The sequence below is a fragment of the Tachysurus fulvidraco genome, chromosome 22 (assembly GCF_022655615.1).
Source record: "Tachysurus fulvidraco isolate hzauxx_2018 chromosome 22, HZAU_PFXX_2.0, whole genome shotgun sequence".
Classification (NCBI taxonomy): Eukaryota; Metazoa; Chordata; class Actinopteri; order Siluriformes; family Bagridae; genus Tachysurus; species Tachysurus fulvidraco.
Window position 1 is genome coordinate 16,016,295 of NC_062539.1, and position 17,500 is coordinate 16,033,794.

The following is a 17,500-nucleotide window of genomic DNA, read 5'->3' on the forward strand; positions in this document are numbered from 1 at the left end:
CACCACATCATCATCGTTGTCGTCTCATCATCACCACCACACCATCACCATCATCACACCATCACCACATCATCATCACATCATCGTTGTCTCATCATCACCAATACACCACCATCATCATAATCATCACATCATCACCACCACACCATCATCACACCATCACCATCATCATAATCATCACATCACCACCACACCATCATCATAATCATCACATCATCACCACCACACCATCACCACACCATCATCACACCATCACCACACCATCACCATCATCATAATCATCACATCATCACCATCACCACACCATCACCATCATCACACCATCACCATCATCATAATCATCACATCGTCACCACACCATCACCACATCATCATCATCGTCGTCTCATCACCACCACACCATCATCACATCATCATCATCATCATCATCATCATCATAATTATCTCATCATCACCACCACACCATCATCATACCATCACCATCATCATAATCACATCATCACCATCACATCATCATCACATCATCACCACCACACCATCACATCGCCATCATCATCACATTTCAATCATCACCACATCTCCATCATCTCATCATCATCATCATCATCATCATCATCATCATCATCATCATCATCATAATTATCTCATCATCACCACCACACCATCATCTTACCATCATCATAATCACATCATCACCATCACCACGCCATCATCACATCTCCATCATCACATCATCATCTCATCATCACCACCACACCATCACATCGCCATCATCATCATCATCACATTTCAGTCATCACCACCATCACCACATCATCATCCTCATCACCACACCATCACCACACCATCACCACATCCATCATCATCATCATCATATAATAGTATAAAATTCAGCAGCGTATCTTTTCTTATCCTTGTCACTGCTCACGTGCGCTCTAACGTCTTCTCCCCAGACCTCCGTCCCCTCAGTCTGCGCACCTGTAGCGTAAGCGTTAACACGGAAGCGTCGCGCTGCTCAACAAAGCCATATCAAATCAAAGCCATAATAACCTCAAACCGTAGTCCATCTGCCCCCGGGTCGATTTCTCCTATTCTGTACTTCATGCAGCTCGGAATCTAATGTACGTAAGTGTGGTGTTGCTGATGGAGCACATTTGTAGTAAGTGTGAAATGTGTAGATGTATTTTCTTCCCCATCCCTCCATCCGTCCCTTTAATCCTGAGATAGAGGGATAATAGTGTGCAGCATCGAACTGTGCAGTTATCGTACTGTGTAATATTATCTTCCTTACAAAGAATAAAATAACCCTCTTGAAGGACTGCAGAACCAGGATGTCTTAACCCCAGGCCTCTCTCTCTCTCTCTCTCTCTCTCTCTCTCTCTCTCTCTCTCTCTCTCTCTCTCTCTCTGTCTCTCTCTCTCTCTTTCCCAGCAGAAGTCATCGATTCCTCCCAACTTAAATGTTTAAAGTTCAATTTAGCAGTTATAGGCGAAAAGGCCTCCGAAGGGAACTGCTCCCATTGATTATGTGTCAGACCTGCAAGGCAGCAGTTTAAATCACACGTGAACACACAGGGCTCTCTCTATCTCTCTTTTGCTCGCTCTGTCTTCACGTGTAACACACACCGCCGCTCACACACACACACCGCCGCTCACACACACACACACCGCCGCTCACACACATTCACGCTCGGAGCACTCAATCAGTGGCTATGAGCAGCTCCGGCTCGCAAGATGCTCTTTTCTGATCGCTCTAGGACTCGAGTGCCTGGATAAATAACGTGTGTGAGAGTGTGTGAGAGTGTGTGAGAGTGTGTGAGAGTGTGTGAGAGTGTGTGAGAGTGTGTGAGAGTGTGTGAGAGTGTGTGTGTGAGAGTGTGTGTGTGAGAGTGTGTGTGTGAGAGTGTGTGTGAGAGTGTGTGTGAGAGTGTGTGTGAGAGTGTGTGTGAGAGTGTGTGTGAGAGTGTGTGTGTGAGAGAGAGAGTGAGAGAGAGAGTGAGAGAGAGAGTGAGAGAGAGTGTGTGAGAGAGAGAGTAATATACACTTTTTGAGTGCTCTGTATCTCCATTGTGAAGCCTGCAGCTAGCTGGTCTAGTGTACCTACAGATGCACACTCTCACACACACTCACACACGGATACACACACACACACACACACACACACACACACACACACTCTCTCACACACACTCTCAAACACACACTCCCACACACAGATACACACACACACTCACACACACACACACACAGAGTTCTATTTCTGAGTCCTCACTCATTAATGCCATATGCATAGAGACCGCTTCCTCGTTTTTCTTTTGAATTTAACGAGACAAAAAAAACGCAGCTTTTTATATGACCGCGAAACTGAAATCAAAAGCGAAATAATAAATAAATAAATAAATAAATAAATAAATAAATAAATAAATAAATAAAAGAAGAAAAAAATATTCTTCTATGTTCTGAAGACTTTTTTGTGTGGCTTGTTACTATAGAAACCATAAGCTATTTTGAACAAGTGCATTAATTAAGCTAATTCTGAGAGGAGCGAGGTGTGATCGATGATCGATCGATCAGTTTTATTTTTTACTTTCCTTTCCTTCGGCCCCGGACGCGTCACGTGACATCGTAACAACACGCGTTCCGCCAGAGTAACAACTTCGAATGAAGAACGATCAGAAAATAAATCTGATCTGTATGCAGGGATTCGTATAACTGTGTGTAGTCAGAACCGCAGAAATAATAACGATTCTCCTTCTGACCAATCAGAACTCCACAAGCGCCGGGGCAACGATAACATTTCAGAATAACAAGCTGGATATTAAACCTCGTCTCCCTAAAGACACCGTTGCTCAACACCGTTTACCGCATTTCCATAACGCCGCCGCGCGCAGCAGCAGGATCGTCCAACGGACGCGCGGCGTTTCATTAGACGTCCAGATGAACGAGACGCTCGCTTCCTTCCTTTGTCCTGTTTACGAAGGATTATTATTTTTAAGGTTACGCTTTTGTAACACGAAGCACGAGCCGCGCGCCGTCTCCGATTTTATTTCCGTACCGTTTGTTTCACGCTGTTGAACGTTTAATGTTCTGCGTGACTGCGATCTGGATAAGAAACGCGGCCGGCGCTGAACAGAAAAGCGTTTCCACGGCTCCAGCTTTCACTTCTCATTACCTCGGTACACTCCATGCTCGCTACCGTATTCATATTCCTACTGTTTATGGAAAATAGGACAGATGCCGAACTGTGTTCAGTACAGTAACTTTTTCCACTGCATGTGTTTTTTTTTTTTTTTGTTTGTTTTTTGTTTTTTTTTTCTTTTGAAAAACGGTTTCCAAGGAAACGACGCTTCAAAGTTGATATGCGGTAAAATTCTGCTCGATCTGACGCCAGGGAATTCTTTAAGAAAACAAAACGAAACCCAGCGAACACGTTTCATGTTAATGTTATTCTCTATCTTACAACCTACAATGCAGTGCGGCGGCGCTTTAGTGTTTAGGTCTTTACTCCAGCAGATCAGCTTCTAAAGCATCAGATCATCATCATCATCATCATCATCATCTCGTAGACCTAAGTGGAGCATTGTCTCCATCACATCTACTGATTAAGACTGTGTGTGTGTGTGTGTGTGTGTGTGTGTGTGTGTGTGTGTGTGTGTTTCTGAACAGAGGTCACCATCAAAGCACTTAAAGAGAAGATCCGGGAATACGAACAGACCCTGAAGAACCAGGCGAAGAACCTGGCACAGGAGAAAGAGCAGCAGCTCCACGACGACTATGCAGAGAAAGAGAGGCGAGTACGAAGCCCAGGAACATCCTGCTATTAAGCTCTAAAATAAGTTCCACATTTTGGGGGGGGAGAGGAAAAAAAAAGAAACAAACCGAATGAATCACAAACCGCAGCGGCGTCTAAAAGCACGCGACTTCACCACCAGGTTTCATTTCATCAAGCGTAAAAGGTTAATATAATTATCTCAAATTAGACTCCTCTCAGGAAGGATGACATCATTATTTACAAAAGTAGTGAAAGAGGAGGAAAAGCAGCCTGGGAGAACGGCGACGTGTCCGAACCAGGGCCAGAGAGTTTAGTGGTTTAAGGTGAACGTGTCGCTTTCGAGTGAATTATGGGGGAAAAAAAGGGTTATTCTACAATGAAGTGCAAAAGTTTGTGCACCCTTCATGACAAAGTAGGGGGGCACGGTGGCTTAGTGGTTAGCACGTTCGCCTCACACCTCCAGGGTTGGGGGTTCGATTCCCACCTCCGCCTTGTGTGTGTGCAGTTTGCATGTTCTCCCCGTGCCTCGGGGGTTTCCTCCGGGTACTCCGGTTTCCTCCCCCGGTCCAAAGACATGCATGGTAGGTTGATTGGCATCTCTGTAAAATTGTCCGTAGTGTGTGAGTGTGTGAGTGAATGAGAGTGTGTGTGTGCCCTGTGATGGGTTGGCACTCCGTCCAGGGTGTATCCTGCCTCGATGCCCGATGACGCCCGAGATAGGCACAGGCTCCCCGTGACCCGAGAAAGTTCGGATAAGCGGTAGAAAATTAATGAATGAGTGAATCATGAATGAAGTAAAGATTTTATTTAAAGGTTTTGCACGTGTCCGATTCCTTCATTAGTTCATGTTAATAATCGTGTTATTTATTATTATATTGTTTTATTATATCGGTCGGTTTAGATCACGGTAGACTTCAGCAGGGGACATCGTAGGACTGTCAGAAGAACCGAGAACCACCGACTCGGTCACGACACACAAGTCGCGGACCGCCGCTTTAAAATAGGTGCATAAACCAAACAAGTTTGTCAAAGAACGCATTTGGAAAAGCGTAACATGGGTCACAGTCACGTCCGTCCAGCTCCGTTTGGACTCGCGTGTTAGATCGAAATTCGAGAGTCGCCGAGAATAAACGTGTCTATAAATGGTCCGAGCGAAATATATTAACCTGCAGCCCGAAGCCTGCTGAAACGGTCACAGTCTCCGTATTTAATCGACTGTACAGCGGATTCTCACGTACTTCCTGTGCGTCACGATTCAGTCATCTTCCTGTCTGGTCAGCCAGCTTCCTGTGAGGTGTGTGAGTGGGTGAGATTGGTTAAGAGAGAGAGAGTGAATCATTGTGCTTACTTTATTAATATCTCACTGGTACTATCTCACTGACTTTATTAATATCTCAGGCAGACAGACGTGTTCCTGCAGTTCCACCCTCAAAGTTTACTTTATCTGCCTGAAATAATCTGGGCTGTTTCTTCAGGCAGGCTTTAGCTCAAACAGCCCCCCGGTCCGGTCTGCACCTCGTTTCGTGTTACACAAGCCCAGATTAGCTCCTAACACACACCGTCCTGTGAAACCTGCGGCTTTTACGTGGCGCACTCTTATTCCCGTCAGGTCGACCCCAGATATTTTAGTAAAGCTGTTTCATTTCTCCACTTCTGCCCTTCTCTCTGTTTTTGACTTTCTTTCTTTTTTTTCTTTCTTTCTTTTTTTTCTTTTCATGACAGGAAGTTACAAGAGACACAGGAATCAATGGCCTCCAGGTTGGATGAGGCAGAACACAAAACCCAGACTCTACAGACAGGTACCAGGACAACGAGACACGTTACACAGGAGACGTTTTGTTATCAGAGAGCAGAACTGATCCGATCACCTGGGGCAGATGTGGACACGGGGGAGGGGGGGGGGGGGTGCGGGCTGAAATCGGTCCTCTAGTAGAAACAGGTTCCTGAGAAGGTTCCTGAGTGAACGCACACCTCATGTGATTCAAAACAGTATCAGATCTCAGCCAAGTACTCAAACCTCAGCACTTCAGTACTTGCCTTATTCTGATTAGATCCCAGCGCCGTCGGATTCTCCAATCCGATTGGTCAGGAGGTGTCTCTTTTTTTTCCTTTTTTTTCTTTTTTACATTAGTTTGTAATATCATTTGTTTTCATCGCAGATTTAACAGTAATTCAAATCGAAGGTCTAAAAAAATATATATATATAAAAAAAAATCGGCGGTCTCTATGGTAACCGCTAACTTACCGTGGCGAATATGCTACGAATTCTGTAACTTCAACAAAAGATTATCGAAATGATGGAATTTTTTTTTTCCTCTATGCAGATGTTTATTTTATGTATACACGGACGGAGTCTCAGGGCTCCGCAGCTTAATCCGGCGACGTAACAAACCGTCTTGTTAACGCGGACGTGAGGAAAAGGAAGTAACAAAAATACAGTTTGCATTAATCCGTATTTCCCGTTTTAAGCTTTTTGAAAAGAATTTTTTTTATTTCATTTTGTTTGGCTGATTTCAGAGTTTTTCTAATTTCAAACAAATTTCCAGAAATAAGCAAAACAATAATTATATCATTTTTAATTTCCACGAACGATAGAATCTCCGATTGGAATAAAGTCTGAAAAAATGTCTAGAGGTTTAACGATCTTCTGTTATATTGGGTTTTTTTATATTCTGAGAAAAGGAGAGAAAAAAAAAAGAAAGAAAGAGGAGTAAAGGACATCGTGACGCGTTGTTATTGAAAACTAACACCCTCATATTCCCCTAATATTTTCCGCAGTGTTTTATTCTTTGCCCGTTGTGTGTTTTGACAGTAAGTTATTCTCTCCATGTGGCGCTACGCTTCAGTTCGCTGTGGAAACTCGGATTGATTTCAGCCTCGCAGCTTCTAAACTGAACAAATAGCAGCCTTTTCCTAACCAGTTGTGAAAGTTAAAATAGCGATAATGGTCATGTGTGTGTTAGTTTGGCCACCACACCGTCTGCAGCGCCGCACGGTGCCAGCACACACGGCGTTTAAAGTTAACGATGCGGCCGATCGTGGCCGTGAAGGCGAGCGAGAGTTCCCTCCTGTTCTTTCTGACCCTTTGTGTTCTCCTGTTTTTTCACGCAGCCCTTGAAACCACTCAGGCGGAGCTGTTCGACCTGAAGACCAAGTACGACGAGGAGTCCACGGCAAAGTGAGTAGGGCAGACGGAGAGAAGTGTGTGTGTGTGTGTGTGTGTGTGTGTGTGTGTGTGTGTGTGTGTGTGTGTGTGGGGAGCAGTGATGAGAAGCTGTTGCACGTGAGAGGGAGCGCTTTGTCCTGATCAGAGACACGTGTCCTTTCCCCTCAATGTAAACACGTTACAGTCTGTACATCACACCCTGCTCTGAGACGTCGCCCTTTAGCCACATGTTCTCTCTCTCTCTCTCTCTCTCTCTCTGTATGCCTCTCTCTCTCTCTCTCTCTGTATGTCTGTCTCTCTTTCTCTCCCTCTCTCTCTCTCTCTCTGTATGTCTCTCTCTCTCTTTCTCGCTCTCTCTCTCTATGTCTCTCTCTCTCTTTCTCGCTCTCTCTCTCTATGTCTTTCTCTCTTTCTCTCACACTCTCTCTCTCGCTTTCTCTCTCTCCCACTCTCTCTCTCTCTCTCTCTGTATGCCTCTCTCTCTCTCTCTCTCTCTCTCTCTCTCTCTCTCTCTCTCTCTCTCTCTATATCTGTCTCTCTCTCTCTCACACTCTCTCTCTCTCTCTCTCTCTCTCTACATCCTCTCCTCATCTCTGTCTGTCTCTCTCTCTCTTTCTCCCCCCGCTCTCTCTCTCTGTATATCTCTCCTCAATATTCTCTCAACACTACTCTCTCTCTCTTTCTCTCTCTCTCTCTCTCTCTCTCTCTCTCTCTCTCTCTCTCTCTCTCTCTCTGTATGTCTCTCTCTCTTTCTCGTCCACGCTCTCTCTCCCACTATCGCTTTCTCTCTCTTTCTCTCCCTCTCTCTCTCTCTCTCTCTCTCTCTCTCTCAGTTGTATAGAATATAATAGGATGTTGATTTACGCACTTAACTATAATGGTGCTGAAAATGTGAGATCTGTGTGTCAACGCTGTTTTTTGAACGTGTGTGTGTGTGTGTGTGTGTGTGTGTGTGTGTGTGTGTGGTCTGAGAGACAGCTCCTCCCCCTCAGTCTGCCTGTCACACAGGAATGTTGTGTCTGCCCGCCGCTCACCCGCGGCCTATTTAAGGGCGGGTACCACCCAGCTTACTGGCAGGCATAATTATAGCTGTGCAAACCCAGAGGGCACGCGCCACACACACTCAGATGTGCCACACACATACAACCAGCACGGTGTTTCACACACACACACACACACACACACACACACACACACACACACACACACACACACACACACATATGGCTGACTGGGAATCAGACAGAAATGTGGCTGTATGATCAGAAAATATTCTATCAGCTGATTCTCTCTCTCACACACACATACACACACACACACATGCACACATGCACACACACATACCACACACAGCTTTATCAGCACCCACTGGTCCACATCAGCTGTTTAGTAAAGACAAAAAGTGCCACGGGTTTGATTATTTCCCCCGATTCAGGCCACATCTGGCAACAGTTTGCTTTTATTTCTAATCCTATAATCCTAGCACACATGCGATGTCACTCCTACAGTTCACCCAGCATCACTCTCACACACTCGGCTGTGCTGTGTGATATTTAATTACTGCACATCGTGTGATGGCTGTTGTTTTGGTGGGTTTAGTAAATGTCACTTCTGCTCAGTTTAACCCCAATGTCAACTCTGATATTTATTAAGTTACATTACTGGACTGACTGCTGCATTGTCTACTTCATTGTCTACTGGGCACTGGACTTGCTACTGGGTTTCTTACTGCCCACTGGTCTGAGTACAGCTTGCCTATTGCCTACTGGGCTGACTACTGAATATTGCCTACTGGGCTGACTATTGCCTACTGGGCTGACTATTGCCTACTGGGCTGAATACTGAATATTGCCTACTGGGCTGACTATTAACTATTGCCTACTGGGCTGAATACTGAATATTGCCTACTGGGCTGACTATTAACTATTGCCTACTGGGCTGACTACTGACTATTGCCTTCTGCGCTGACTACTGACTATTGCCTACTGGGCTGACTACTGACTATTGCCTTCTGCGCTGACTACTAACTATTGCCTACTGAGCTGACTACTAACTATTGCCTACTGGGCTGACTACTGACTATTGCCTACTGTGCAGACTACTGACTATTGCCTACTGGGCTGACTACTGACTATTGCCTACTGTGCAGACTACTGACTATTGCCTACTGGGCTGACTATTGCTTACTGCGCTGACTATTGCCTATTGGGCTGACTATTGAATATTGCCTACTGGGCTGACTACTGAATATTGCCTACTGGGCTGACTACTGAATATTGCCTACTGGGCTGACTACTAACTATTGCCTACTGGGCTGACTATTGCCTATTGGGCTGACTACTTATACTATTGCCTACTGGGCTGACTACTGAATATTGCCTACTGGGCTGACTATTGCCTACTGGGCTGACTACTGACTATTGCTTTCTGCACTGACTATTGCTTACTGTGCTGACTATTGCCTACTGGGCTGACTATTGCCTATTGGGCTGACTACTTATACTATTGCCTGCTGGGCTGACTACTGAATATTGCCTACTGGGCTGATTACTGACTATTGCCTACTGGGCTGACTACTGAATATTGCCTACTGGGCTGACTACTGAATATTGCCTACTGGGCTGATTACTGAATATTGCCTACTGGGCTGACTACTAACTATTGCCTACTGGGCTGACTACTGAATATTGCCTACTGGGCTGACTACTGAATATTGCCTACTGGGCTGACTACTGAATATTGCCTACTGGGCTGACAACTGACTATTGCCTACTGGGCTGACTACTGAATATTGCCTACTGGGCTGACAACTGACTATTGCCTACTCGGCTGACTACTGAATATTGCCTACTGGGCTGACAACTGAATATTGCCTACTGGGCTGACTAATGACTATTGCCTACTGGGCTGACTATTGCCTACAGTGCTGACAACTGAATATTGCCTACTGGGCTGACTACTAACTATTGCCTACTGGGCTGACTACTGACTATTGCCTACTGGGCTGACTACTGACTATTGCCTACTGGGCTGACAACTGACTATTGCCTACTGCGCTGACTACTGACTATTGCCTACTGCGCTGACTACTGACTATTGCCTACTGGGCTGACTACTGACTATTGCCTACTGGGCTGACTACTGACTATTGCCTACTGGGCTGACTACTGACTATTGCCTACTGCGCTGACTACTGACTATTGCCTACTGTGCTGACTACTGACTATTGCCTACTGCGCTGACTACTGACTATTGCCTACTGGGCCGACTACAGCCTGCTTACTGGACTGACTGTTTCCCACTGTGCTGACTACTGACTACTGGGATGGCAGCTGGGCTTGATACTGATTACTGGACTGACTGTTGAACTGATTACTGTATTGATAACTGACTGCCTGGCTAACTACTGATTATTGCACTACTAAATTCACTGCTGGACTGAATACTAAACTGACTGCTGAGTACTGGACTGAAAACTGTTGGAAAGCTTATGGACTGTTGATCTGACTATCACACTGACATATGGACAGACTTCTGGCCGCATTACAGACTACTGATCTAACTAACTGGTTTACTTTCTTTTCTCCAAATGATAATCACATGCACTCTCTGCAAATCTGAAAGTAAGTGAAAAAGGGAACCGCAGAAAGAAAGTTGTGGGTGTGAGCAGTAAGAAAAATGATAGTATTGTGTAATATATTCAGGACAATGCAGCGTGACAGGCACACAATGATCAGAATGTTAGCACCGTTCTGTCTCGGCACAGCCGCGACGGCGCCATGGAAATCAGACCTCGCGTTATCATGATGATGCTAATAGCCTGACCACAGCGCTGTGGAGTTTCTCTGATCAGTCAGAAGGTGTTGATTATTTACAACACCGTTTCTATAGCAACAGCGTAGACGTACACCGAAAGGAAAGGAAGGAGTCTCCGGTGACAGCGCTTTGTGACGCTCGCCTCGTCTTTAGTTTGTTCTTAATCCTGATGTACTGATGTCGTTTCTTTATTACTTTTTGCTTTCATTCTTTCGTTTGCTTGTTTTTAGTCATTTGTTTTCTCGTGTCTGTTGTTTGTTTGTTTGTTTGTTTTGGATTGTTCTTTCTTTTTTGTTCATTCTTTCATTTTTTTTTCCCCTCTTCCTTTCTTTATGTCATTAGTTTGGTCAGTTGTTCCTTCTGCTTATTCACCCATCAGTTCCTTCGTCTTTCATTCATTTGGCTATTCCTTCTTTTTTCCGACTTGCTTTTGTTTGTGTGTTTATCACCTGTTTCTTTCTTTCTTTCTTACATTAGTTTCTTCTTCTTTTTTACTTTTTTAGTCGATTGTTGGTTTTGTTTTGTTTGTTCTTTCAGTTTATACTATTTTTCTTTCTTTTTTCTGTGTTTGTTTGTTTGTTTGTTCTTGTTTCTATCTTAAATTTTTTTCCCCTCCATTTTTCATTCCTTCATTTCTTTAATTAACTTTGCATTAAAGTTGTTGACGATCTTTTAAAATAAGTCTCATAATTGAAGTGTATCGAATGTCGACTAGATGGATTTCTCGGAGTTGGGGTGTGGGTGTATGGGGAGGTGGGGGCGGGGGGTATAAGGGCAGAACGTTGGATGTGGTGATGTATTTTAACACACGTCTCACATATCGGAGCTGACACGGATTACAACGGAAGCGTGTGTGTGTTCCTCTAAAACGCATCCGCTCTGAGCAGGCCATGCATCTCCTTTTGTCACATATGAAGTGCAGAAAGCGAGAGTGTGCATTTGAGCCTATGTGCACACGGGCACACACACACACACACACACACACACACACACACACACACACACACACACACACTTTCATTTGCTTTTACCAGTGTCAAGTCTCCATTTCCTTTTGGCTTCTCCCTGCACATGTGCGCGCACGCACCCACACACACACACATACACACACACACACACACACACACACACAGGGTTGAGTTCTTCTGCCTCTAATTGCCTCGCCACTAAGGAACATGTTCCAGGAATCGAGCGAGTACTTCTTTCTTTTTTGGCTTTGAAATAATAAATAATTAGCTATAATTAGCTCGAATAAAAGCTCCTCTGTTTCGCTCTTCCTTTCATCGGCTCATTTTAGATTCGTATCATTTATCTATTCCCTCATTATGAGAACTAAACGTCTTCCAGCCAAGGTTAGTTGTATTCAAGGCAGATAGAAAGACACACACACACACACACACACACTAACTGCCTAGTAAAATGGTGTGAAGGGATTGATCCAGTCTGGTGTGTCTAAAGCCTTTTACTGAGCTGCGAAGTGCCTCTTAATATGATTTCCTCTCTGGGAGTGCCTCGAGACACACACACACACACACACACACACACACACACACACATGTTTTGATTCTCATAAATCGATTGCCATTGTGTTCGTCCCAATTCCACCATCCAACACTGATAAATATTTGCCAAGGACAGAATGTGAATACACACACACACACACACACACACACACACACACACACACACACACACGAACACAAACACAAACACACACACATCGAATGCTCGTAGGTGTCAGTGATGATCGATCATGACTACACAATTAAGTGACTGAATGATAAACAGAACCTCGGAGCCAAACTGTTCCTGTGCTCCGATTGGTCACGTCGGCTTTGTGGGCGGGAACGACAGAGACAGACAGTTGATTTAGCATCATTTTCTCTCCGTCTCAATGTGTTCACTTTCCTTTTGTTTGTTTTTTTTCTTCATTCCTTTAATTCATTTTTGTTTCATTTCAAAATTTGATCTTTTTTGTTTGTCTTTTGTTTTTCTTTTATTTTCTTCCTGAAAAATGACCAAAAATCCACTGATTTGCCGTGTGTGAGTGTGTGTGTGTATGGTGTGTGTGTGTGTGTGTGTGTGTATGAGTGTGTGTGGTGTGTGTGTATGAGTATGAGTGTGTGTGAGACTGTGTGTGTGTGTGTTTGTGTGTGTGTGTGCAGACAGTAGGTTATATTTGGACACTTTCTCCCTTCAGTATCAGTCCATTAGCAAACATGTTCCATCGACCTGCTCTGAATACGTCAATAACTTTTCCTTTCCTTCTCATCATCATTCTCACTCTCCCTTTCCCGTGTGTGTGTGTGTGTGTGTGTGTGTGTGTGTGTGTGTGTGTGTGTGTGTGTGTGTGTGTGTGTGTGTGTGTGCGAGAACACACAAGAATAGATGTTGAGGGGTCTTGAATAAACCACAAGACTAAATTGATTAGTCCACACACACACACACACACACACACACACACACACACACATTTTCACATTCATGTGCTGGTATGTAATATTTAGAGACTGTGTGTGTGTGTCTCTCTCTCTCACTTTCACTCATTTCCTCTGTTCTCTCTTTCATTCACTTGCTCTCTCTTTTTCATTGCTTCATCTATTCATTTCTTTTGTTCGTTTTGCTCATTTATCATCTCTTTGTTCCATTTCTCTTTCTTTTGTTTACTTGTTTGTTTACTTGTTTGTTCGTTCGGACTCTTTCTGTAGTTCGTTTCGTTGTTTGTTTCTTTCGCCCGTTCTCTTGTTTGTTTTTTGACGTCCTTTTCGTTCACTCTTTCGCTTTTTTGCTCACTTTGATGACTTTCGATGGCCTGTGTAGTGCTCTTGCTGCAGTGTCTTGTGTCCGGTGAGGTGTAAGGCCTGCGACACACACACACACACACACACACACACACATACATACACACACACACACACACACATACACACACACACACACACACACACACACACACACACACACACACACACACATACACACACACACACACACACACACACACACACACACACACACACACACACACACACACACACACACACACACACACACACACACACACACACACAGGACAGTGCCCTCTCTTTCCACTTCTATTTTCCCTCGCTCTATCGGTCCGTCACTGGGCAGAGCGCGGCGTTCAGGAAGCAGCTCTGCATCACACTGTATTTTTAGCCGAGGCGATTATAGCCGTCATGTCGGATTAAAAATTCCTCTGCGGCGGCTGCGTAGTGATCGGTGTGATGGATGAAGCACAGCAATGATGCGGCAGAGATTTAGTGTGAGGAGAACGTTAAAGCCGCTACTGCTGCATTTAGCTGCTACAGCTGACTCTTAGAGGATGTACATTCCTAAAGTCAGCAAAAGAAAACTGCAAAGTCCTGTGTGTTTTCCTCAACTACTGTCTGGAACAGAGACTCACACACACACACACACACACACACACACACACGCGCGCACACACACACACACACACAACGTCTGTTCACCAAATCAGCTCCATGTTACTCAGAGCCTGGATGTTAGCAGTAACGCTGACGGTTGCATCATTCTCAGATTGGTCAGAAAGTGTAGTGTGATTAATGTGAAGAGAGGAAGAAGAAGAGAGGAAGGCGACTGTTTCTGTCGTCCGTAACATAACGGAAAGAAGAACTAACTCGTTCAGCAGGATGTAGCTCAACATTACACACAACTAGTAACCCACTTTCTGTCTGTTTCTCCCCTCTTCCCTTCTCTCAGATCCTAGATCTCTCACTCCCTTTTAATCTGTCTGTCTGACTCACTCTTGCTTGCTCTCTCTCTCTCTCTGTTTCTCTCTCTCTCTCTCTCTCTCTCTCTCTCTCTCTCTCTCTCTCTCTCTCTGATTCTCTTTTGCTCTCTGATTCTCTCTCGCTCTATCTTTCTCTCTCTCTCTCTGTTTTTCTCTCTCCTTTCTCTCTCTCTCTCTTCTTTCTCTCTCTCTGATTCTCTCTTGCTCTCCGATTCTCTCTCGCTCTCTCTCTCTCTCTCTCTGATTCTCTCTCTCTGTCTGTCTCTGTCTCTCTATCTCTCTCTCTCTCTCTCTCTCTCTCTCTCTCTGTGTCTGATTTTCTCTCTCTCCCCCTCTCCCTCCCCTCTCTCTCTCCCCCTTTCCCACGACATCCCTGGTTGTGAGCCGAGCAGCAGGCCGGTTGCGTGTCGGCCGTTTTGTCTCCTTTAAAGATTAATGGCTTATCGATCGGTTGCTCTGCGCACGTCTGCTCTATCTGCAAGTTGCCGGGATCTGGAGCAGCTCTCGGGCCTTGACTGTAAACACCCTGAGGGAAAAGGGGCGTGAGGGAAAAGGGGCGTGTGTTAGCGTCTCTCTCGGCTCTGTGCCAGGCGCCGTGGCCGCTTCACGTGTGAGAACGCGTGCTGTATCCGACGTCATCGAACCGAATTCTGCACACTCGCGGGTCGCAGTAGTTTATCCTAAACGTTAAGAGGCATTACAGTAACCATTAAGACATCGACATGCCCACTTTGGACGTTACCATGGTGACGCTGCCGTCCGCTCCTGCTAGCGATATCTTAAAAGCGGAAGAAACTCATTAGTTCTTTAAAAAAAACCAGAAGAAACGTAAAGCTTTAAAGCGTCCCAGCGTCTCGTTTGTTTGTTTTCTCGGTCCAAACCTGCTGAAACACCATCATTAAATTTCACCTTTAGTAGTGACTCCAGCCGATCCCCTACACGCACCTTGTTATTTTCCTGCACACATACAGTACATCAGCGTATCATATCCCACTTCCCGAACCGTATTTCCCACCGTGCTGCTAACGACCAGGCTGCTCAGGATGACACGTTTGTGTTGTGCACGTTGGATCTTGTAGGGACCGAACGTCGATGGATGTAAACAGGACGACGACAACAATACAACCGCACGAATCCCAGCCAGAGTCTGACGCCCGAGAGCTGCAACGCTGAGCTAAAATTGTCCAAACAATTCCTCGGTAGTTCTTTCGATTCCTTCATCAATTTCTCAGCTAGTTTTGGTGACACTTTGCCCACGGTTTCGGTTTGTTTGTTTTTGTTTGTTTGTTTGTTTTTAATGACATGACTATATTTATATATACAGTATATATGTATATATAATGTTATGGGGGCATTTGGTGCTCACATGGGATTAAGGGACTAAAACACACACACACACACACACACACACACACCTTTCAGTATCTCTTAATATCATCTCTATCACCAGACACGTCGTTTTCTACCTCCTGGATTTTTCCTCAAACCCCTTGTGTTTTCGTGTGTGTGTGTGTGTGTGTGTGTGTGTGTGTGTGTGTGTGTGTGTGTGTGTGAGTCATGAGAGAGAGAGTTATGAGCTTCATTTGGAGCCAGGGTGATCCCTCCAGACATCCCTGAAGCAGAGGCTCCTGCCACGTCTGCTTTATTTATAGGTGACTGCTGCTAAATCATTAAGAGCCAGGCACGGCTGAACCTATAGGGTTCTCCCTGAGTGTATACACACACACACACACACACAGTGATATGATCACAGCTCCCACAGGATAATGGAGGGTTCAAGAGCAGTGCACATCTGGGCAGACCAGACCGAGCACACTCCCTATTCCCTCCTGTTATTTTTTGCAGGGGCATTTTGTCTGACTCGTCCTTTTTCTTTATTCAGGAGCACTTTGTCCCGCTGTGTGTTTTGTGCTGCAAGTGGCCAAGACGAGTCGCAGTCAGTCACAAAGGGTCTGGACTGGTGCTCATTACGTAGTACACACACGTGCACACACAAGTCGAGTACAACAAATAGCAATTCTGAAGTTATACAGCAGGTCCATCTTAAATATAGGAAGGAGGAACTGGAGTGAAAGAGTGAGCAGTGTGAGTGTGAGTGTGTGTGTGTGTGTGTGTGAGTGTGTGTGTGAGTGAGTGAGTGTGAGTGTGAGTGTGAGTGTGAGTGTGAGTGTGTGTGTGTGTGTGTGTGTATGTGAGTGTATGTGAGTGAGTGAGTGAGTGAGTGAGTGAGTGAGTGAGTGTGTGTGTGTGTGTGTGTGTGTGTGTGTGTGAGTGAGAGAGAGAGAGGAGTGTGTGTGTGTGAGGATGAATAACAGTGCCATCCCTTCTTTCTTAATACACACACAAATATAAGACCTTTCCTTTTTATTTGTTGTTATTTTGCTTTTTATTTTATTTATTTATTTATTTATTTAGTTCTCACCCAAGAGAACATGTCTGCCAGGGCAAGAAGCGATAGATAGAGATAGAGAGAGAGAGACAGAGAGAGAGATACAGAAAAGCCAACAGGGCTGTTATGAGCAAATGCAGCGGGGGGGGGGGGGTGCAGGGGAAATGAAAGTCTAATGGTCTAAAGCTGAGAAATGTCGCAGCGGCCCTGGAGGATTTGGCCAGAGCTGCAGCGGATATGAGAGAGACAGACGGACAGAAGGGAGGAGGTTCAGATGAACTGGTGCATTCGACCTCATCAACATCTACATCAACTACAGTAAATTGGTATATAGTCATGGGTTACTGGTGTAGTAGTATAGGTTGTAATGGAATGGGGATGTAGTGATGGTCATAGGGTGGAAAGGTTTGGTAACAGGGTAGGGTTGGTGGCAAAACAGGGTAGAGTGATGGGTATAGGATGATGGAGGTAGTGTTAAGGGGTAGGATTATGCGTGTAGGGTGATGGGAGTGAGGTAATGGGGTAGGGTGATGGGAGTGAGGTAATGGGGTAGGGTGATGGTTTATGATGATGGGTATGAATAAAT

At 45.0% G+C, this 17,500-nt stretch overlaps 1 protein-coding gene across 4 annotated transcripts in view; it reads left to right on the forward strand.

Annotated features, from left to right (window-relative positions):
- cux1b (cut-like homeobox 1b) overlaps positions 1-17,500 on the forward strand; it is a 137,285-nt gene that overhangs the window by 74,182 nt on the left and 45,603 nt on the right. For all 4 annotated transcript variants that reach the window (XM_047806611.1, XM_047806612.1, XM_047806613.1 and 1 more), the window contains exons 6-8: positions 3,666-3,789; positions 5,494-5,570; positions 6,883-6,949. In XM_047806611.1, the coding sequence (XP_047662567.1) occupies positions 3,666-3,789; positions 5,494-5,570; positions 6,883-6,949 (268 nt within the window). The remainder of the gene's footprint in view (positions 1-3,665; positions 3,790-5,493; positions 5,571-6,882; positions 6,950-17,500) is intronic.